Genomic DNA, 24125 nt, shown 5'->3' on the forward strand with positions numbered 1-24125 from the left:
CTTTGGCAGCTGCAAGTATGAAAGTTAATCGTTTCGAAAGAGGCTTAGTAGAACAGTTTGCATATCCAGCTATGAAGCGTTGTTTGTATGGATTCTTAAGGGTATAAGGGTTTAATACATGTGCAGGAGATCGCAGTCATCTTTTGGTGGTAGACAAAAGAGTATAGAACATATTTTATGGGTTTCAACTATCTCTTCTTTGGAGAGTGTGGTAGCAGTATAGGTATTATTACTGCTACTATTTATAACATTAAAGGGAATGTGTCTTGCAGACAAAACAATGTTGTTTTCGGCTTTGTCTGTTGGTACAACGTTTGTTCTCGTTTTATCCATTTTCTGCCATACTCCTCCACTGCATCCATATGAATTTTAAAGTTATAATCCCAACTTTCGAAGCATGGTTCACGGTATTTGAGACGTACTTTAGCAACTTTACGGAGAGATTCGTTTTCTTCTATATCTAAACCTCCCGTAGTGATGTGACCGGTAGGGAGGGATATATTTGAACAGATAGTTTGACATGAACAGTCAGATGGTTAAGCCCTCAAGTCCTCTAACTCGAGGTCCTGGAATCCTTTTTTGTAGTAGAAAATTTTGGATGCAAAAGGTGAGATATAGATATACATGTATGAATAATTGGTATGGATTTGTCTTTGAAATACCGCGGAATTTAGTTCGTGATGTTTGTATGATGAAGGATGTTAACCAAATTTATGACATCTTAATCTTTGCTGACAAACTGGACTGGACGAAATGAATGATTTTCTTCATCTTGACCTTAAACTGGTTTAAAGAGTGCAATAAAGTGAGAGAGAGGTAAAGTGTATAGATGGGTCTGAAAAATTCCCAACGATGTTAGAACTGTCGATTTTGCTAAGCAAATTTTTGTCGTTCCATATAGTCTAGCCGACCGAGTGGTCTAGGGCGCTGGATTTAGTGCAGGCGGTGTTGCCATAGATGTCACAGCGGTACGAGTTCGAGTCCCGCGGAGGGAACGACAAAAATTTGTTTAGCAAAGACAGTTCTCACATCGTTGGGAATTTTTCAGACCCTTCTATAAGTTAACGTTATCTTCCCTGTATCAATTTGATCCGATGGAGCAGTGTAGCGAATAGAGTCGTCACATTCTGAGACGTTATATATATATATTGACTTGAAAGATTTCTTATACATGTACTTTTAATGTTGTCATTGCATCCGTAAGGTGTTGCAGTACATAGTCTGTGTATCTTATATTTCTATTTTTTCTACGATAGTTTTTACCTAGGATAGGAAATATTGATAAATTGCCGGAATTTTAAATTTGTAGATGTTGATACCCCAACTACATATGTTTCACCGACATATAATAGATTACGTAAAAAGCATTCTAATTCGTAGATTAGTTTAATCGAATTCCTAGGCGTTGCGGATCAGAAAAGATAAACAACGAAATTGAAAGTGCACAATGGCATCATGTGATAAAGAATGATATCCCCCCTGGTCGATCAATGACAGAGTCCATATTTCGCATAACAAAGTTGAAACACAAAATTGAGGGGCTTACTGATAAGGAGTTTGTAAAAGTTTCACTAAATTCTATACAGAATTCCCCACCCAACACCTTTGGTCGACCAATGACTAAGTCGATGATTTGCATTAGGAAACATCAATACCCAATTGGATAAAAAACGGAATAGAAAACGGACAATGACATTATATGATAAGGAATTTTGTAAAAGTTTCATCAAGTTCTGCTTAATGGTTTTAGAGGATTTGTGGATTAAATGTTACTTGCACCCTCTGGTCGACCATTTATTATGAGTATGTTTTGCATCAGGAAATTCCAAAAACCATTCATGTAGAAAAAAAATATAGGAGGTGCACGATAGAATCATAAAGAATTTGTAAAATTTTCATCAAATTATGTTCAGCGATATTTAAAGGTGTTGCGGATTAGAAGGTGCCCAACCCACCTGGTTAATCAATGCCCAAGTCAATGCTTTCATTAAGAACCTCCAAATGTAACATAGATGGAAAACTAAATAAAAAGTGCACAACAGCTTCACGTAATAGTTTATGCAAGTTTCATCGAATACCATTGAGCGGTTTTACAGGAGTTGCGGATTAGAAGTCACGCCCTGAATCTTGTCGACCAAGACATAAGTCCATGTTTGTTTCAGGAAACGCCAAAAGTCATTCAAACAATAAAATGACAACGGTGAAGCACAATTACATCATGTGGTTAATAATTTCTGAATGTTTGATTAAATTCTAATCGGCGATTTTTCCTGGTCGACCAACGACAAACTCAATGTTTTGTATCAAGTAACCCCAAAGAGTATTAAGAAGTACAGTTAAAATAGGAGGTGCACAATTGCATCATATCGCATCGAAAAATTAACGCTATCCAGTTATACATCATGTGCTAATAGATTTACTTACGAGGAAATATCACTTGCTTAAAGCTAGCTATATTTTATAAACGTCTTCAATTTGATTTTATATATTTTTCTTGATATAATAAATGTTCATTTTTTCTTAAATTCTTATACTTAAAATAGAACATGCTAATATGTAACATTCATCCCCTTGCAAATCAACGATTTATAATTTATACCTGTAGAAACTAAAAGCTTTGATTCGTAGGAGCAAGGACACGACTGTTGCTTAGTGTATAACTGGGGATGGAATTATTTTTACGATATAGATTTTATATCTGCCATTGTACATTACAGAAAAAAACAGAAGACCTAAGCGTCATATCTAATATTCAATGACCAAAAAAGTAAAGAACTGCAACAATGGAAGTGCATCTTACTGGTATTAACGGTGGATTATTAAATGTTCCATGGGCAATACATTTCGAATATTCATATGTAAATGAATTTTACACTCGGACTTTTTCCTGCCAAACGTTACTTTACTTTATCATATGACATTAAATCTGATTACAAAATGTAGAATTTCAAAATAACTGAAAAGACCTCACAAATATTTATGGTAAATAGAAAAATCCATTGGTTATCGTGAATAATACTGTAACTCCTGTCCAGAACGCTTGGGAAATTTAACTCATGCGTGGAACAAGTTTCGAGCACAAGTTAAATCGTGGCGTTCATTAGCAGTCGTGATCATGTTTAGTTATTCATTTTGTCCAGTTGATTACCCTGTAAAGAATTGGGGCATTTGGGAAAAAAGAATTAAGTAGGACAAAAACACTCCTAAATATGTGTCATAAGTAATAAAGTTTTCTTCCTAATAAGCAACAGAAGATTCATATTTTTGTTGAATTTCCAGAAGTAAAGCAAATAAATCTGTCAGACGGTGCAAGTGTGCTGAGTGAACATTTGTCAATTTATGAATGTTCTTGAATCTTATATTCTTTGAGATGTATCGTTCAAAGATTCGACCGGGTCTGGCGTGAAATAAATCATCTGCTGAGGGCGTTCGTCAGTCCTGTAAACAAAATAAAAGTGTATAATACGATGTGTTCCACAATACAAAACAAAAATATAAAAAAACAAGACAATCACTACTTTATACTAGCATTTTAAACTTTCAACCGTAATTCAAGTAAGCATTGTTTTGTAAAAGTATGCGATGAAGTTAAAAAGATAAAATGTGTCTTAACATTCTGCTTTATTATGAGTTCCACATCATTTTTTCTCGAGTTTACTGGAATTACTTAGCATTTTCTCCGTGATTGTGATTTAGATAAAAAAAACAACACCTAGTTATTCTAGAATATTGATAACCATCCGATATACCACGTTAGTATTGTAAAATGTTATTGTTGTTCTACAGGGCCAATATGGAAAGGGTGTGCAAATATGACTAAGGTTATATGTTTTTTTTTTAGTTTTGATTAGCACACTTAGAACAGCACTTTTTACGCATAGCTGCCGCACAACATGATAAGAACACAAAGAATACTACCCCGCCGATGCTTGAACCAATTATTGAGATGTAACGAAATAATTAAAATATGAGTTATGTAAAAGAGATACAATGAAATGCAATGAAATGGAATGTTTATAGTGCAGATTTATGAAGATGCGAGGACTTTCCTTAAAGTATCGTCAATTAATCGTGTATATGTTGTACCATTGAATGATCTGTGCGCTTTTTCATGTCATTTCGAAATTGTGTAGTACATGATTCTTTTTGTGGAAGTTGACCATGATTTCAAATGTCAAACTTTCTTACTTTTGTAATTCCTTTGTTGACGGAGATTAACACAAATAGCTTATTTAAACAAAACGAAAACACGTTTTATTAATGTAATTATACATGTAATATGTATTTTGTATAAAAGGAATCTCGGGATATTGTCAAAAGGCTACTTACCCTGTACCAAGCCCAGACAAATTACCACATCCTCCACTTACTAAACAGTATTTTCCACCTGTACATGTGTATCCATGAGGACAACACCAAACTGAATCATCACAATAGTATCAAGTTGTGCAATCATAGGTTGAATCACATTTACAAATTACTACAAGTAAGTAACATTTGAAAACAAATAACTTGCATTAATTTTATATGTTTTGTTTTTACCTTTTGTTTAAATTGTTTAAAACGTGTGTGTTCTGACGGTGAGAACAACCCTTATCATTTACAAATTAACAAAACAATGTATTAAATAAAATAAAATAATTTTTAATTATGGAATTGCAATTGTGGTGTTAATAAGCCGGTATATGATATTTATATTTTCTTCGTTGTTAAGGTGAGCTAGTAGCTCAATTCTGACTTCTTAATACGTTGTCGTTACCTGAGAGTTTATCACTTCGGCAATCTTGTTTCTCTACGTTAATAAAAATGATTTTGATTTGCTAGACAAATTTAAAGAGCAAATTAATAATAATATGACAAAATCACAAAAAACTTATTCTCCTTGGTGTTTCTTTTCTAGGGTTTGTTTGATTATTTTCATTTATTTATGTGTGTAGTATTTGTTATCAGCTTCTCTGTCCTTTTTATAGTGTTGTATATACTATTTCTTATATCACAAAAAACTTACATCCAGGAATTGTAACTTGAAATATTAACCAGCTGAATAAAACGACCATTTTGTGTCCCGGAATCTCTTTAAATGGGTGATTTCATGTTTTATTTTAAAAGTACAATATATTTTAAATAAGGTTAATTTATAGATGTGGATTAAATTTTCAAATATTACAAAGTTTCTTCTAAGTGGAAGATAAAAGCAAACAGATCAATGCAAAACTACATATGAACTTTTGTGTTATAAATATATTTTACAAGTGCACTTCGATATTTGTATTGTAACTATCTAATAATTTATTCTTAGCAACGTCAGGTTTCAACCAGTTATATATATATATATATATATATCCTTGGAATCCTGTGGTTATCATGATTTATTAAAACCTATGATTTTTCAACACTGTATACTTCTATTCCCCATACTCAGTTAATTCCGACTTAAAAACATTATACATCGTTGTCGGTGGTACACCTAGATACAAGTATATAGTTCTTGGTAGAGATTCCTCATACTTTGTAAGAAATAATTCCAAATCATCTTCCAAATATACAGAGGAAGATATTTACAAAATGCTGGAATTTTTAATCGACGACATATTTGTCCAGTGTGGTGGACGTGTTTTTCAACAAACGGTCGGCATTCCAATGGGAACATATTGTGCTCCTTTACTAGCTGACCTATTCCTTCACTCTTATGAGGCTGACTTTATAGCTGATCTGATCAGAAAGAAAGAATATTGTTTGGCTTGTGTGGTATAGCTGTATTTTTATCAATTTGTATTTGTGAACAATGTATTATTGTTAGTCGTCATGTATCCCTGTATGTGATTTATTTGTGTGATTTGTATTCAATTAAAGTTAGTTTTATCAATTTCATTGCTTGAAATTGTAATTTTATATGTTACTCCTTTACAGTACATTTGTAGTCTGCTATATCCTTATTACTCAGATATTCCTACTCCTTCCTTGTTTCTTATTGGTTGGTTTATCTTTTGGCGGGAACTTGTGATTGTGGGTAGTTGACTCTAGGTTTTGAAGGAGTGAAGAAGCCATTTTTTGTCTAGTGGAAAATCTTGTATTTACCTGGATTGTCTATCTGTGATAAAGCCGATCTTAATTTGAGGTGTATATTATAGTGATGTCCTGAAACTGAAGGCCATAGGAAACACAGCCTTTACACAAACATGCGAGGGTATTTTTCATTGTTTCCTATGTTACGATGATTAATAAACAATACTAGAACTTGCAACCTGGGATTTGTGTTGTAATGCCAACCAAAACACGATTACACTAGATCCTTCAATCTCAGTTTCCGCTATATAGATGACGTGTTATCTTTAAACAATCCTAATTTCGGGGATTTGATACATCGCATCTACCCAAAAGAACTTGAGATAAAAGATACTACAGACACTGTGATGTCAGCCTCATATCTTGACCTACACTTAGAAATCGATGGTAAAGGAAAACTATTGACCAAACTTTACGACAAACGTGATGACTTTTCATTCAGAATTGTCAACTTTCCTTTCATTTGTGGCAACATCCCTTCGGCTCCTGCGTATGAAGTGTTCATATCACAACTCATACGTTATGCCAGAGCTTGCCGAAACTACGCAGATTTTTTGTACCGCGCTAGAACTCTAACAAATGGGCTTCAGGAAACGGGTTTTGTTGCTACAAGATTGAAGTCATCACTACAGAAGTTTTATGTTCGTCATCATGAACTCGTGGATCGTTATGGTGTATCCATCAGCACCATGAAAACTGATTTATTCAACGGGTCATAGTTTTCCTTTCCTCGTTTGTCTACCCCGGACTTGACTTTTTATGGGCAACTCGTCGGGTGTTTCTAGAAAAGCAGAGGACGCTTACACTAAAGGTGCACCTGGTCCATGCTCCCAGTTTTTAGTGGAGTCCGAGTTGCTCATTTACTTTTGTTACTTTGTATGTATTATTTTAGTTACTTTATGTTCTTTGTTGTGTATGTCTGTTTTCCATGTCTGGTCTTTGTCCCTGGATTACATTCTTTTGATTACCGCTATAACCTTGGTTCCCTTGATTACTCTTTATCAGCCAGAAAGATCTTAAAAAAAAGAGACCATCGACAAAAGTGATTATTGATCTCGAGGGTTGATAAGACAAGTAAACGAAAATCTAAAGATATCAATAATTTTATTATATGACTAATCTGTTCCTAAAATCAAACTGACAAAAATTCAATAGAAGCATCCAAATGTGAGCATTTGTGACATTCACAATTTACCATAAATCATTTAATTGTTTGCTTCCTCTCTCTCTCTCTCTCTCTCTCTCTCTCTCTCTCTCTCTCTCTCTCTCTGTTTGTGTGTGTGTGTGTTGTTGTTGTTGTTATTGTTTTATGTTGTGTGTGTGTTTTATCCCTTTAATTTATCTCTTGATTTACAATGTAAACTAAAAGTTTGAACAGGGGAATCCGTGTCATATCTGATACTTTTGACGTCTTTGTTAGTCAAGATACCTTTTATTTGATTATAACGAAAATGGATATTGTGAATATTTCAGAGACAAAAACCTTACTGTCAGCTCAAGACCACCCACTGGTCTTCAACGAACAACGAGGAAACACTCTCACTACAGGGCGGGCTGTACCTGCCCCCCAAAACAGCAATTTACACAGAAAAATAGTTGCTTTTACAGACTCAGGCAACATAAAAGAAGACTGAAAGTGAAATTGAAAAAAAACCAACTCTTTTTTGTTTGTACATTGCAGTCGCTCGGAGCAGTCAGTTATCATTTTTGAATGACGGTAAACGTTAAGTAAGGAGAGTGGCGATTGGCCAAAAAAAGTTCTAATATACATATTGACTTATTGTTAATAACGATTTAAAAATAAATTATAGAAATTCACCTGATATTACATTTGAGGACACGCTGTGTTGAACATCCTTGTTTGATAAGGCAATGGTAGGATTAACAATCATTTGATATTTACTTGAAAATAGTAGTTAAGTGTATACGATAAATGAAAAATGTTACCTGGATCAAGTTGAAAAATGTCATAACCGTTAAGCGCGTAGCATAACCATGAAAATGTAAACCTAATATTTTGTTATATTTCTTAAATTTCGTTATATCCAAAATGACGTTCTAGCCATGTACACTGATTTTAAATGGTGTAACAGCGCGTGAAACGTAATTGCAACACAAATATTGAATTATTTTATTTATTTTTTTTTAAATATTTATTAGATTCTATTGTTTTTTAATATGTTTTATTTCATTGCAAAAATCGGGGAAAAATATGTAATAAAAATATATTACAAAAGAGAAAGATTGTGTGTCTCTTTTTATGATATTATTTAAAATATTTCATCCATCATTTTTTATTGGAAAAGGTCAAATACAGGTAAATTTAAAATATAAACCATTTTGAACAGCCCATACTCCCTTAAAGCCACAAAACTTAAAGCTAGACCATTGAAAAAATGTATTTTACACACGTTTATAATGTATTATTATACATACGTACATAGTAGGTTTCGGGCAAAGTTTATTCTGAAAATTATTCAATGTATATAAAACCAATTCCCATTCATTTTTAATGTTTAGATGATGAATAGATAAGACAGACTTATTCATTGTAATCTGAATAAGAAGCACTGTAGATTTTCCCACTATTTTCACTCTCAACATTACTATCTCTTAACCATGCTATAATTAATATATGGGTTTATACCTTTCATTTCACTCTTTTGTTTTTTATTTACGTAATTGTTGTTGATTTTTTTTTATTTTGGTTTGCTTTTTTGCCATCGTAAGATGCAAAAGGATGAAGATTTGTAAGAGAAAAAGTATTATTCTATTTTATTGATTACCATCTTAACAGACGAATTTACTTATGAATTACACTTTCAGAGTGTAATATCAATCGATATATATTCTTTTTATGTTCATCAATAAATCGTTATTGGTATAGTACACGAGGAAAAAAAAACACTCAGAAGATAAAATCGACATATTTTCAAAAAATGACATCAGAAGAAGAAAAAATATATGGTTAAACGCAATATATGCACCATAAACACCTTATGATCACCCATGCATGTTACAATAATGCATGCGCTATAAAGAGATAACGTTAAATTACTATACGTCATATTCTACTAATGGTTGTTGGGCTTAATAACAACACAATTACTGTACTGTGAGTACAACTCTTGAATGATAATAACATCCCATTAACAATATATAATATATAATTACATGTTGATACGTAATACTTCTAAGAATTTTTTTTAATTCTGAATATCTAACTTCAAAACATAAAAAGTATAATATTCATTACCAAGAGTAATCAAGGGAACCAAGATTCTATCTGAAATCAAGAGAATGTAATCAAAGACATAAAATAACAAAAATAATACATACAATGTAACATAAGTAAATGAGCAACTATGACTCCACTAAAAACTGGGAGCATGAATGTGTACGGACTATTTCTTAAGTAAACATTGTCACAACAGAATAAACCTAAATGAACCTGAAACATCACTATAAATAGACATCAAATTGCAATTTGAACCTGTGTAAACCAAACAACCTAACATACTGTTTGGTTTTGTTTGGACAGGTTTCTCTCTATTACACAGTCATTTTTTTCTTTTAATTTAGGTATGTCAATTTAATACAGTCGAACCTCGTTAAGTCGTAGTCGAAGGGACCATGCAAAAATGTTCGAGTTATCCGAAGTTCGAGTAATACGAGTTCGAGGATAAACCGGAAATACTAGTAGTTTGGTCAATGATTGTTTCTGAATTTACATCATTTGATGTACTTGTACATGTACATGTACTTCACTTTACACGGTAATTCGTAATGTCTTGTGTTTCATATCCTGTAATTATATAAACCGGACCCATGTGGATCAATGATTTGATGGTGTCCATTTCTTGACCAATATCAACATATCGATTCAAAATCATCAATGCAACACTATGGTTTGGAGGTTATTTTTATTTTTATTTTCTCGCAAATCGTATTTTTGTTTATTTATGATCGATATTTTTGAATTTTACACGAAATCAAATTTAACGATTTTGACAGCTAATGCCATTTTAAACAATCTTTTTGAATGTCATCTTATATAAGTTGTAAAATCATAGACGACACATTATCAAAAAGAAGACATTTGTACTATCAGGTGTTTGAAAAAAAATCAAAGAAATTTTTAAACCTGTTCACAGTAATATCTTTTTTAATATTTGTTTTGTTAATAATAATTAGTGACACCGTTGTTGCTAAGAGAACTTTTCAAACCTTCCTCAAGTTATGTTCACTCAATTTGTACATTGGAAACATCGCTGTTTCGGAAAGTAACATCGTGACTGTTGTGTTTGAGAGGTACAAAAAAACTTGCACCGATCGAACCTGCTGGAAAAAAAATGCAGAACCTGAAACCCTTTTGGGTTCTAAAAATTATTGGTTTATGGTTCCATAGATAACCAAAGTATATATTTTCTTGTCATATTTGTTATTTAAGTCTATTTTGAATGAAAATGCGCCTTTTCAACTCTTGTGATATTTTCCTGTCGATATGCAGATCATTTTGAAAATTATTCCTTATAACAACAGAACAAATAATCAAAGATGTATACTTCAGTGTACCAGTCGTCGAATCTAACATTTCATTTATACCAAACATTTTCTGGCAACTATTAAGGCGGGAGGTGTAGCTAGCCATTAAAGTAAATTAATTTTGAAATGCATGCACGAATTTAGTAACTTATTTTATCTTTTTTTTCCAGTTTATTTACTGCTTATTATCCTTTACGATATATGATTGTGGAATCAGAACGAGCTGCAATATAACAAATAAGGGTTTTCTTTCAAAAGAGTTTGATGACATACATTTTTCTTTCATGTCTAGAAAGAGAGAATGATGAATGTTGATTTATTGATAAAACAATGTATAGTAATGAAACATATCATTGGTAAATTTTTATTTTACATTAAAATAAAAAAGTAAAAGAACAACAAAACAAAACAAAACAAACGAACAAATGTTCGGAAAAAAATACAAAAAAAATATGTAAGCAAGCTTACATTCTATTTAGATAACTGTTGATTTATTGATAAAACAATGTATAGTAATGAAACATATCATTGGTAAATTTTTATTTTACATTAAAATCAAAAAGTAAAAGAACAACAAAACAAAACAAAACAAACGAACAAATGTTCGGAAAAAAATACAAAAAAAATATGTAAGAAAGCTTACATTCTATTTAGATAACTGTAAAGTTCTGACACTTTTTGAGAATAAAAAACGTCTGGAATTTTTATGTTGAAAAGTGTAAAAAAATTCATAATTCAGGAGATTCAGTATACCTTTCTAGATAAATCTAAAAAAAACAAATGACTTTTAATTTGATATACAAGATCAGAACACTTTCAGTTGACTATTTGTTTAATTGCGTTTGCATAGAAATATTGTGTTATCACAATGAAGTTGAAAACAATAAATTCTTAAAAGGTAAAAACAGTCCATTTCATTCAAAAAAATTGATACTACAGACAAGTATGATTAGAACAGAAAATTTGTATTTTCAATATCGTATCGAAGTGCTGCTTAGTGCCAAGTCAATCAAGAATCTATGTAGAACCTTAAACTTGAAACAAATATGTTGAAGGCTTACAAATAACAATCAGACCAATATGTTTTTACCTTCAGTATTACTTCTAACAATCTGATTTTATCTTCAACTTGCTGTTTTATGCATACTTGGAATTTTTTTTAAGGATATTGAAATAGTTTGGTTTTATTCACTTTTCAAACTTATGAAATTTACAAAAAGATTACAATGTGATGTCACTTATATCAATACATACAATTTAACAAGTTAAAGTAATGTTTTGTAATTGGCAATAATAAAGTGTTTTGACATTCTGAACTACATGACAACTGAAACTTCTAAATGAGGTTCTTAGAAAAACAGGTGCAGTGGGGCATATCAGCACTTTAAGATACTTATGTAAGCAACGAAAATGTCAAGAGTTGATGATGAAAACGCGCACATGACTAGACACAAGACGGAACTGATAAAATCCAACCGGAACTTAGAAAGAAAGGAAATAATGGGATGAAAAATAGAGGGCGAGAGCTGCCTAAGTATAAGTATGAGTGGAAATGGCTTGTGGAATTAAGGTAAAAAAAAGTCCACCTCCATGTTTTTTGTAGTCAATATTAGTATTTTTAATCACAGAGATCGGTATCACTATACAATACAATATTGAAACAATTTGTTTTAAGCATGAATAAATTCAAGAAATTCAATTTAATAGTTTGTTTTCTTACAATCGTTTTCTTATCATTTTTAGGATACACCTTGTAACGAAAACATAAAGAAACCAATTATTTAAACACGTATTCTTATAACATTAAAGGTATGATAAAGTGACAATTTCTTGTACAAATACATACAAATTTGTATAGGAACCTATTTGAAGTATGATTATATATATAATAAACAATAAACTACATCAGTGTTAATGGCAACATTGCTAAAAATACTTCACAGAATATCATCATAAGCCATGCTGTAATTTCACTTGGACATTACACATTTATTTTGTCAAATAATGATCTCGGGATAATCGAACAAAAGAAAATTTTACTATATTACAGTAAACCTGTATCAAACATGATTAAAGTAGGGTACACAATTATCCTAAACTTCTTTTGTCTCTTGCCGTTGAATTATTTTCATATACCACAGTTTATATACCTTTAGACACCAAGAAGTGTGGTTTATGAACGGCTAAAATGAAATATTTCTTAAATAAAAAAAAAAACAGTTTTGGTGCCTCAATGTATAAACAAGTGGTATATGAATATGAACAGGCAAAAGGAAACTTTCATCAAAGTGAGAAGTAAACATTCTTTCGCATCGATTCTCCTTGAGGAGTCTTTTTCATATACCATGATTAAACATGGTATAATTTATAATAGGCGGATCCAGCGAGACCCCATTTTGTGTGAAAATTTTGTTATTTCTTTTTTGTAAATTAGGGCGCAAATTTACAAATAATACACTGGAACCTATTTGGAACCCCTTATTCAAAATCTCTGGATCTACACCTGGGTAGATACAAGGAGAACGTGCCAAACGGTTTTGCTTCGTTGTTATAAATGGTACCTTTTTGTAGCTCAGCAAAATCAGAATATGCACAAGAGCTACATTATTGTAGCTACAGAGGATCCCTCAAACGACATAGACAAAACCAAATAAGACTGTCGTGCGATCAAAGCAATACAATTTTGAAATTTATTTTTTGTTGTTGTATATGCTTTAACTCCATACCATGCTGTTTTGGTTATTAAGTTAATTATTGGTTTGCTTTGTTTTTACGACAAGGCGTAATTGAATTAGTTTTTGTTCAGCTTTTTTTCTCAAGTATTTCAAATATGGGGTGGGGGTCTGTATGGAAATGTGTGAAATAAATCTGAAAGCTGAGAGAAGGTCTTATAAAACAATGTTTATATTACATATCAATCCTATGACATTTTCTTGAATTATAATTGAAAATAGATTTTAGCCTGTAATTATAACGGAGGCAAATCTCTAGTATAACTTCTTTTAACCAACTATATAAAAGTTGATATCTCCATATAACTAACAAAACGGCATTTTCAAAGGAATTCTTGTGCCGTACCAAATCTAGAGGTTTCCAGGGTTGAATCCTGTTTTTTCCCCCTGAAATTTCCTAATTTCAAGCAGAATTTGGAAAGTCGAGCAAAAAAAGCATGTGGCTCCTTTCCTTTCAAAACTTCCTACAAACCCCGTGCGACCACAGCTTCGTATGGGGCAGACCCTGCATACGTCCCCCACCATTTTGGAAAAAGAAATGAAATCATGATTTTTTCACAATTTTTACTCTAAAGATTGCCTTACCTCGCTTTGTTCGTACTTATTTACGCCCCTAACCTAAAATCTTTCATCCACCCCTTATGATGTGCCATCAAAATAAAATGCAGCAGATCGGTGAATCGATAAAAATCCTCAACAGCGCATTTGGAAAACGGAATTCAAGTTTCTTACAAATAAAAAATTAAATTTATCTCAATCAAACCATCTTCTCTAACACAACATGCTTAAAATAAGATATGATACAATATTTCCCATTCAAATGAATGTTTTCAACCGTGAATTATGTGAATCCCTTTGAATCGCCAAACATTGATCATTAAAGACCACTCGCAAAAGAAGAAAAGGCTGAATTGGTTATACTGTAGTTAATCATGGATATAAAAAATAAATCTTCTCGGGTTCGCTCCGAGGACTCTTTTTTATATTCCATGATTAACCATAGTATAACCTATACTGAAAAAAAAGATAAAAGTATTAAATCATGGTAGGCGATACACAACGAATTTGAAGCAGTTTTGAAACACAAAACGAATAGAAAATTCAATTAAGCAACCATTTTCTCCCAGATATCTGTCAGTATCTTGGAGGAGCTGTAGGTTCCTGTTGGACGTTTATTTGTCTTACACGGTTGTTTTCGCTAAATGAAAAGGAAAACGTATATATTCACGTAAATTCAATCGTATTGTTTGAAAATCAGATGATGAATAATGATTATGGCCCATGCATCAATAATATATAAAATGAAGCAATAAATACAAGTACTCTGAACTCGATTTATCTCTAAGGAGAATGTTAAATGAAGAAATAGATCGTGACAAAAATCATTCAAATGATCACAACTATCACCTGTTATCCTCGGGTCTTGCTTACATGTACATTTAGTTTATACACTGATTATTGCATTTATATTGGTGAATATTTAACATTAATCTAATCTATATCCAATAGCAGTTTCAACAATAAATAAAATGTATTTTGGAATGATCGGCATCCGTCATTTCTATTGACCCTTGACAACAATACAATATGATCGAGGTAAATTTCGAAACGTTTCAGTTTTTTCCTTAATTGATTTTATGGCTTCGGTGCAAATACAAGGATACGGCCGGTTTCCCTGTCCTTTGAAATTAACAAGCAAATATTTATTGCTATGTATCATAATAATAATAATTCATCACTACTCACGTATTACCACATAATTTTTGACAGATTGAACAGAGGACTCCTAATCCAAATAAACTTCCGAAAACTATACCGACAATTGTTCTATAATAGTACATAATATTCGAATGAGAAAGCGCAACAAAGTAAGAAATCAGGTGGTGTATTTTATTCTGTCTGTTTTATTGCTGCACCTGATAATGCCATCTGATTTTGACTGATTTGGGTGGTTAATTTTAAGTTTCTATGCGCCATCTGTTTGTTGTTTTTTTTTTCAATTTTGTACTGTCTTTTTTTACTCTGACTTTCTAATTTCCTATTTCCGTTTGATATTGCCGTAGTTACCATGTACTTTTTTGTAAATCTAAGGAAAAAGTTAAATATATTTGGTCATATTAACATTTGCGTGATTATATAACGCGGATACTGTATTGTTTTCAAATTTTGTGCCATACATTTCAAAATTAATTCATAATATTAAGTTGTCATCATATGATATTTAACTAGGGAGTACAAATAGTGTAATTTTCCCTTATTTAATTAGTTTCCCATTGCTGCCTATCTAACTTTGAAATTCGAATACCTTTTATTTAGAAAGGTATTTTAAAACTTTTTAATCTATGTTTTGCGAAACTACATATTTTGAATTGAAATCCTTAATTTTTGGGAAATATATTATCACTCATATTTGATAAATTGCATCCGCTAATTGCTGTAAATTAAAAAAAAAACACTTTTGTAAGCCACTGAAATATTCACAACAGATAACAACTATAAGTAAGCATGCAATCAATTTTCTTGTTGCATTTGTGTCAATATGCATCAAGTTTTAGCAATAAAATGTATAAAATACAAGAGTTTTAGCATGCATATCAGGTATAACTGTCCCAAGTAGCATTAAATTTTGCACTATCTTGCGAGATATACTACTCTAGATAAACTTTATCTAATATTCACGAAATAATTGTGTATTATTCACCCTGCATCCATACTAGATGCTTTAACAGGTTGTAAAAATAATTTTCAACAGCTAGAATTATTCTCTGCTTAAGTTGTTAAAGTGGTCTTAAACCACTCTTAACCCTATAAAATATTGATCATATTTATGCTGGTAAATGATATTACTGTTCAACAGTGAATCAAATTTGAAAATAAAATATTGCCTCTTCAATAAAATATTACTTCTTCAAATGTACCGTAAATTGGGATATTTTAGAGTCGAGCTATTTTTGCGGTTGCATGTAAAATATGCATGTTTAGTATTGGTGCGTTTAAATTTTGTGATTTCAGAATGATGAGTGATTTATGAATAATCTTTACGGTGGAATCAAACTACCCTTTATTATCCTAAAAAGAATCTAACGCTACCATTATCATATTCATGACTACGCAGACTTTTTGTATCGCGCTAGAACACTAACAAATAGGCTTCTGGAACCGGGTTATGTTGCTACAAAATTAAAGTCACACATAAGTTTTATGGTGGTCATCATGAACTCATGGATCGGTATGGTGTATCCATCTGCACCATGAAAACTGATTTATTCAACGGGTCATAGTTTTACTTTCCTCGTTTGCCTACCCCGGACTTGACTTTTTATGAGCAACTCGGCGGGTGTTTCTGGGGGGGGCGAGGGCGCTTGCCCTGTCGGTGCACCTGGTCCATGCTCCCAGTTTTTGGTGGAGTCCGGGTTGCTCGTTTGCTTTTGTTGCTTTGTGTGTTTGGTTTTAGTTACTTTATGTTCTTTGTTGTGTATGTCTGTTTTCCATGTCTGGTCTTTGTCCCTGGATTGCATTCTTTTGATTGCCGCTGTGGCCTTGGTTCCCTTGATTGCTCTTTCATCTGGGTAAAACAAAGGGTAAAATTTATTGCTATGCAGACCACACCTACTAATACACTGATATATGCTGGTTTCTTCAAGTTTCGAAAACTTTTGGTGTGTTTAATTTTGGCACGTTTTAGAAGACATCAAATAAACCAAATTAAAACAATGGCCAAAATTTCCCAATTTATGGTACATGTATATTTAAAATATGTTTCATTACAAATTATGTTGACTTCCTTAAAAAAAACGCTACAATTTTGACGTATACAAACTCCTATTTATGGACAATTACTTGACAAATCCTATCAGGCATTTTATAGGTTTTGTACACCACCTATTGTGGTATAAAGTACAAAAAAAACTTGACTTTTCTCGCGTTTTTAGCTAGGTTTGCCAAATATTTTTTTATATCTAGAACGAGGAGACTCTAATTTTATTTGATTCACTTCAAACATGATCCTGAAATTGCGATTTGTTTACGTGTCTCACTTTTACAATGATAGCTTTTAACCAAACTGTCGAGAAGGACTTTTGCAATATGAATGTTCACTGATGTATATTTTCCGTTCTATTACGAAAAGTCTACCAATTAACTCAAGTAGTTTACAATGGACTAATTATAATTAATTTAATCATACACGGCAAAAAATAAAGCATAAATTACCAACTGCATATGGTCTTTTTGAAAAAAAAGATGGACACTTTTTGACTGTTCGCTTATAGTGGCTCTGGAAAATAATTACACACAAAATGTATATTAACATCAAACTACAATGAATTTCATTTTTTTCTTTTTCAAAATTGACTGAACAAATTATTTGTTTTCATACACTATAATTTTTTGATAAGTAGTTATTCACATTTTGATTGATTAATATTTTATTAGAAAAGCTTATTAAAACAGAAAACAGAAGTAGCAGAAATACTGACCTTTGAAACAAAATCATCTAAACAAAATGGCGAATATAAATTATACATCTATATGGAGATCGTTATGCTAATCTTTGTAGTATACCTAATAAACCCTAACCTTCTTTTTTGTAATTGCTAATACCTTCCTGGTTGTATGTAATTTTGTATCATAAATTTGTCTGAAGTATGATAAAGAGCTTTTATATAATGTATGTAGGAGGTTTTTTTCTTTATTACACATAGGAACTTTAAATCATTAGTAGTAATGTCACCAACGATTTATGATTTGATTGTTTTATATTATCCTGATCCTAAAATTGCTTTTGCCATTATGTGTGTGAGGGAACATTATATCACGACGAATTAAATTATTTAATCTTGCGAATGTTTAATCTAACAATATCAAATCTAACCCCTTACCTATTACCCCCTTTTCCTAAAACTTGTCAAACTTTTACGCTGCTGCAACAAAATGTTTTTTTCCTATTCGGAATAAGTAAACAACACTTGTTGGTTTTAGACGGCTAAAGTAGTAAAATAGTAATCAAGGGAACCAAGGTTATAGTAGTAATCAAAATAATGTAATCCAGGGTCTTTGTCCCTGGATTACATGGAAAACAGACATACACAATACAGAACATTAAGTAACTAAAATCATACATACAAAGTAACAAAAGCAGATGAGCAACTCAGACTAAAAACTGGGAGTATGGACCAGGTGCACCGGTAGGATAAGCGTCTTCTGTTTTTTCTAGAAACACCCACCGAGTTAAACGGAAGAGGAAGAGAAAAGGAAAATTATGACACGTTGAACAAATCAGTTTTCATGGCGCAGATGGATACAAAGTAACGATTCACAAGTTCATGATGACGAACATAAAACTTCTGTAGTGATGACTTTAATCTTGTGGCAACATAACCATGTTCCAGAAGCCTATTTGTTAGTGTTCTAGCGCGATACAAAAAGTCTACGTAGTTTGGGCAAGCTCTGGAATAACGTATGAGTCGTCAAGTTTGGTCGATAGATTTCCTTTACCATCGATTTCTAAGTGTAGGTCAAGATATGAGGCTGACTTCACGGTGTCTGTAGTATCCTTTATTTCAAGTTCTTTGGGGTAGATGCGATGTATTAAATCCCCGAAATTAGGAATGTTTAAAAATAATAATAGATAATATTTGTCCAGTGTGGTGGACGCATTTTCAGCACACTGTCGCAATTCCAATGAAAACAAATTGTGCACCTCTACTTGCTCACCATTCCTTCACTCTTATGAGGCTGACTTTATAGCTGAGCTGACCAAAAAGAAGGAACTTTTTAAGCTAGATCCTTAAATCTCAGTTTCCGCTATGTAGATGACGTGTTTTAGTTAAACAATACCAGTTACCGGGATTTGATACATCGCATCTACCCCAAAGAACTTGAGATAAAGGATACGCAGACACTGTTGCGTCTGTGGCAAAATTCCTTCAGCACCTGCGTATGGAGTTTTCATATCACAACTCATACGTTATGCCAGAGATTGCCGTAACTACGCAGTCTTATTGTATCGCGCGCTAGACCTTACAATTAGATTTCTGGAACAGGGCTATGTTGCTACAAGATTGAATTCATCACTACACCTGGGCCACGTTTCTTTGGCTCGATGAACTTTAAAAACAATCGCATGACTGAAAGTGTCTGAAATTTTTATAAGGTAGAAATAGTTGAATGACGTACAATTCGTTTCAGAACCGGATGAATGCTTGTATTCTTTTTTAATTTCACCATGACTTATTTCATTACTGAATTTTTTTGTTCGTGTTCAAATTTGTTGGCTTACAATTATATCATCAGGTTTGCAATATTATCATTTAATTGTATTTTACTGTTGTTTTTTTTTCTAGGAAGAGATCGTTTCTTATCCCTACCTCACTTGATCATTTAAATTCTAGTAATTCAATGACCTGTTTTAATTTTCTTTCAAACGTTTTTGATATGATATTTGATCATATTTCTTAATGTTTTAATTTACTTCAATATTCATTTTTTATAAACATTACTCTGACAAGAACGAATTTGTCAAGTTTATTGTATAAACTAATTGCAATTTATGAAAACACTCATTCATGTTTAACATATAACTTGTTCTTGCCTACATTAGTTTATTAACTTCCCCTGCTTGTGTTTGAAAGGTATATGTGTTGTAGCAAAATGACAAAGTGATCTGTACATTACATGTCATTTCCCTGAACTACCAAGGAAGGAAAGTAATATACAATATACAAATCGTCAATATCAGTATTTTAAACACTGAAGGAAAATGCAGGTTTCGTAAATGTTTAGCTATTTACAATTGAAATCATATAGGAAAGCTTATAGTAAAGGGAAGTAGAAAAGGGTATTAAAATATATTGGAATGCAGCATATCAAATGCGTAGTAGTCGGTGATGGGTAAGTTTACCTATTTTTAATTCTTTACTATAGTTATAAGGGATCAAAATTGGTATTTTTTCTTTGTCTCATTTCGTAATTAAACAATACAATTGTTTATTCATTTATTCTTTTCCCTAAAGTGGCTAATTTTCAGTTAAGTGATTGATTTAAAACCCATAAGTATTTGTTTGAAACTAAAATGAGCGAGAAAAGAGAACCTCAAGAAAAAATCCTACGACTTTTTGTTATTTGAATCAATTGAAACGTAATGAAGGGTTTGACAGCATTATCACTGGCAATATCTATTTTCAGAAATGTGGGAAAGACATGTTTACTCATATCCTTTTCAACCAATTCTTTTAAGGAAGACTATCTGCCAACCGTGTAAGTTCAATTTCAAATTATAGAAAAAATAAGTATGCCGTATCCATAAAAAAGTTTTAAAAGCTTTAAAATTGTTTGAATACATTGTATGGTAATCGTAGCCTGCCTGTACACTATGCCTATTCAATGAATATATTCATGTGGACCTACAGGTTGCAAATTGTTCGAGCATCTCGTGATAATCAATGTGAAATTATCAATACCTACGTGGATCCCTTGATTACTCTTACGCATTTTACATAGAATAGTATACGTTTTCCATAATTTACGCAAGTTATTTATGTTTAAAACAGGTAGTTGAATGGAAGATATTTACAAAAAAGACATATATATGAAATCGTAAGTGTAAAATTAGTCATAATTCATGATGTCCTAATAAAGTTAAGTATTATGACGTCACAACTTACGACTAATTTTACTTTTATGATTTTTTTTTATGAAAAGGGCTGTTACAAATAAGTTTAATCACTAATAAATATGAAATTCACACCGCTAAAAATAAAAATAATACAAGGTTCAGAATATAGCATCGAACAAATAATGCCTTTTTATGTCTGCATATGCCATGTTTTTGTCGTTACATAATCATTTGTGTATACATATTTGTTTCTTGGATAAACCTTACATTCATCTCCCCTTTAATCAACAAAATCAAGAATGAATACTTTTGAAAAATGCCAATTCCATAAACAATCCATACAATTTGAACATTTTAAACAATTTTCACAATTTCATATCAGGTTAACAGGTATATTGTTTTACATGTAAGTGTTTTTTTTCTTGCGCTCATCTCACAGTTCAAGGAATTAAAACAACTTTTTTCGGGGATTTGTACATACTTCTTATAGATAGAAGGACTGACATAACAAGTAGTATGAAATAACGCTATTTATTATTCTATATTGGACAGTTCCTTGATAATTTTAATAAAAAAGCCCGAGAAAAATTTCATGCACTATACTCTTGTATTAACATGGTTCGGAAAAGATACGAAACGTTCCGAAATTGACTCCATTAATAGACAAAACAAAATGACGGATGCTCCAAAATCCATTTTATTTGTGAGTGATGCTACGATGGATAACAAAAGATGATATTAATGTCAATTAACAGTAAGTATAGGATTAAAGGCTTAATGTTAAAAGGAAAGTGAGTGTTCAGTGGTGAAGTTCTGGACAACATCAGATCTGGTTCAATATTAAATAAAATTTTTAAAGAATGTAGTTCTTCTATTTAAGCACAATAGAATGTCTGGAATATTCAAAAAGTTATTTCATTTCTATTTTACGGACATTGGATATTATCCCGATAAAAATATTGCACGGGAATCTCGTAAGTCTCGCGTTATTTTAACATTTCAGATTTGATAATTATAAGACCACAATAACATTAAATGATCGTCAAATAGAGCTAGGGCTATGGGACACTTCAGGACAACCTGACTACGCCAGATTACGCCCTCTTTCTTATCCTAATACCGTAAGTACATAAACTCAGCACTACGCAGCATTGCATCATGTTCTCAATAATTTTCCGCATATTCCAAGTAAGCGGGGAAACTTTAGGATAATTAGAATATGCTGACATGATTTTTTTTTAAAAGATTGTGATACCTTAAATTTATCAATTCACCGAGACTCTTCTGATCAATTAGATTATGCAATAATTATTCATTTTACGAATTTAGCTTCATAAGTTTAATATTTCTTTTTGCTCAAATTATAAAAAAAAACATTTAATCCCTGAAATATTACTAATGTTATGTTTCAAATACATGACCGTTGTAACTCTGAACGACTTGTTTTATGTTTTATGAGTATTTCCTATTGTAATTCCACCTATCAAAATTGCATTAAATCTTAGTATATCAGTAACTTCCCATATCACGATCTCCTGCTTTTTTTTTCAGGATGTATTTTTGGTTTGTTTTTCTGTTTCACACAGAGATAGTTTTTGTAATGTTTTAAATAGTGTAAGTTTAATAAGTGTACGGTATTTTAGTAATTGTATACCTATGTATAACAAACTTATAATCAACTATGGTTTACAAGAGCATTTGGTATAAAATATAAACACATTTGCGATCACTTACTTTCTACAATTTAAATAAATTTTATTTTTTGGGAAGACTTGTATCTTTTGTTTTGTCACTGGATTTGTTATCAATATATCTAGAATCAATAACAACAATCAAGTTAGTAGGTCGCGTGTAGTAATCAAAAAAGAGTTATCCCAACAAAGTGTACGTGATCTCATTTAACTTTCATTCATTGACAATTTACAAACTTCTATGACTAATCAAAGAAATGCATGTCTGAATATTTTAACAAGTACTATTTATGTGCTTTAACATTACTTTAAAATGCTTTATGTAAATAATCAAATGTAAATATTTATGATTTGTACCGATTATTTTTACACTCTTTTCGTTTACTGTGTGTTTTATATCTGATCTGTTTGTTGTTTCAATCGCTGGTGTCTGTGCTGTTTCTTCTTGTTTACAACTTTAAGCTTTTTATGTCGTATTAACTCTTTGCTTAACCAATGAAATATGTCTTATGTTCTAGTGGATACCAGAAATCACACATCATTGTCCAACCATACCATTTGTTTTAGTTGGAACTAAATTAGATACTCGTCCAGATGATTACCACAAATCAAAGGACAGTATATATGTAGCCTATAAAGAGGGGCAACAATTAGCTGACAAGATACATGCCGTTTCGTATGTTGAGTGTTCGGCAAAAACTCAAGTGGGTATTAAAAACGTTTTTGAAGAAGCAGTGAAGGCTGTTATAATTCCAGGATATTCAAAAATCAATTTAAAAAAGAGAATCTGTGTACTTCTTTGAAAAAGTTTATTTACGTTTATTGTTGTCAAGGACAACTTTTAATATTGCATACTATTCGTTGTAATTGAACCATATCTTATTTATGCAAAATACAAAATAAAATGATTGTGCTACTTTTTAGATATTTAGCATTGTTCCCCCCCCACTAAATATAAAAAACTATCATTTCAAGTATTTCAAATGCACCACAAATAACAAATTTATCTTGTATTTCGTATTTTGTAAAACAGTCTGAAAATTCGTAACACTTTTCGTCGAAACATTTTACATTCGTTCTGTTTTTAAGAAAAATGATCAATTTTGGTTTCCTTCCTTGATTACCTTTTCAATTTTATGCTTCCGTCTACTTAAGTAATAGACAAGTGTTAGAATACTTTTCCTTTAAATTGAACAATCCTTTATTTGACATTTACCAGGAAGGAAGTAAGAGCAGTTGGTTGATAATGTTTTAACATCCGATGGAAAACGACATGAAGCATATTACTGTTCATAATTTTACAATACATGTAATGAAGAGCAGTACATATGTATAGCTAAACATAATATGATGACTTTATGATGAAAAATAACATTTGTAAGTAACAATTTTGCATCATGATGTACATACGAATTGCACTGTTTGGAATCTTTGCCAGTTTTTTTTTTTACAAGGAATTGTCTTCTATTCCGCATA

At 31.7% G+C, this 24125-nt stretch overlaps 1 protein-coding gene and 1 long non-coding RNA gene across 3 annotated transcripts; one reads left to right on the forward strand and one right to left on the reverse strand.

Moving 5' to 3' along the window:
• Positions 1-10793: 10793 nt before the first annotated feature.
• On the reverse strand, positions 10794-17900 carry LOC148624713 (uncharacterized). Its single transcript, XR_015919743.1, has 5 exons — positions 17822-17900; positions 17556-17619; positions 16045-16148; positions 15090-15170; positions 10794-14541 (listed from the first exon to the last, which is right to left on the reverse strand). It is a non-coding gene; the product is annotated as an uncharacterized LOC148624713 (long non-coding RNA).
• Positions 17901-19966: 2066 nt separating this feature from the next.
• LOC148624714 (ras-related protein Rac1-like) lies at positions 19967-23580 on the forward strand. Of its 2 annotated transcripts, XM_088567561.1 has the most exons (5): positions 19967-20234; positions 20529-20600; positions 21962-22079; positions 22510-22572; positions 23168-23578. In XM_088567561.1, exons 1-5 carry the CDS (start codon positions 20200-20202, stop codon positions 23450-23452), a joined length of 573 nt encoding a protein of 190 aa, XP_088423687.1. In that variant the 5' UTR covers positions 19967-20199; the 3' UTR covers positions 23453-23578. The 2 variants fall into 2 exon arrangements, with proteins under 2 accessions (XP_088423687.1, XP_088423688.1); XM_088567562.1 differs by lacking the exon at positions 22510-22572 and having other exon boundaries at positions 23168-23580.
• The last annotated feature ends 545 nt before the right edge of the window (positions 23581-24125 follow it).

Source organism: Perna viridis, chromosome 2 (assembly GCF_037379345.1).
Source record: "Perna viridis isolate PV_CMFRI_1.1 ecotype Kerala chromosome 2, ASM3737934v1, whole genome shotgun sequence".
NCBI lineage: Eukaryota > Metazoa > Mollusca > Bivalvia > Mytilida > Mytilidae > Perna > Perna viridis.

Excerpts from the sequence above, each read along its gene's own strand:
- LOC148624714 (XM_088567561.1), top strand. The coding sequence starts at position 20,200 with ATGCAGCATATCAAATGCGTAGTAGTCGGTGATGG. Across the intron at positions 20,235-20,528 it reads TGCGTAGTAGTCGGTGATGG|AAATGTGGGAAAGACATGTT; the intron begins GTAAGTTTACCT and ends ATCTATTTTCAG. Across the intron at positions 22,080-22,509 it reads CTCTTTCTTATCCTAATACC|GATGTATTTTTGGTTTGTTT; the intron begins GTAAGTACATAA and ends TTTTTTTTTCAG.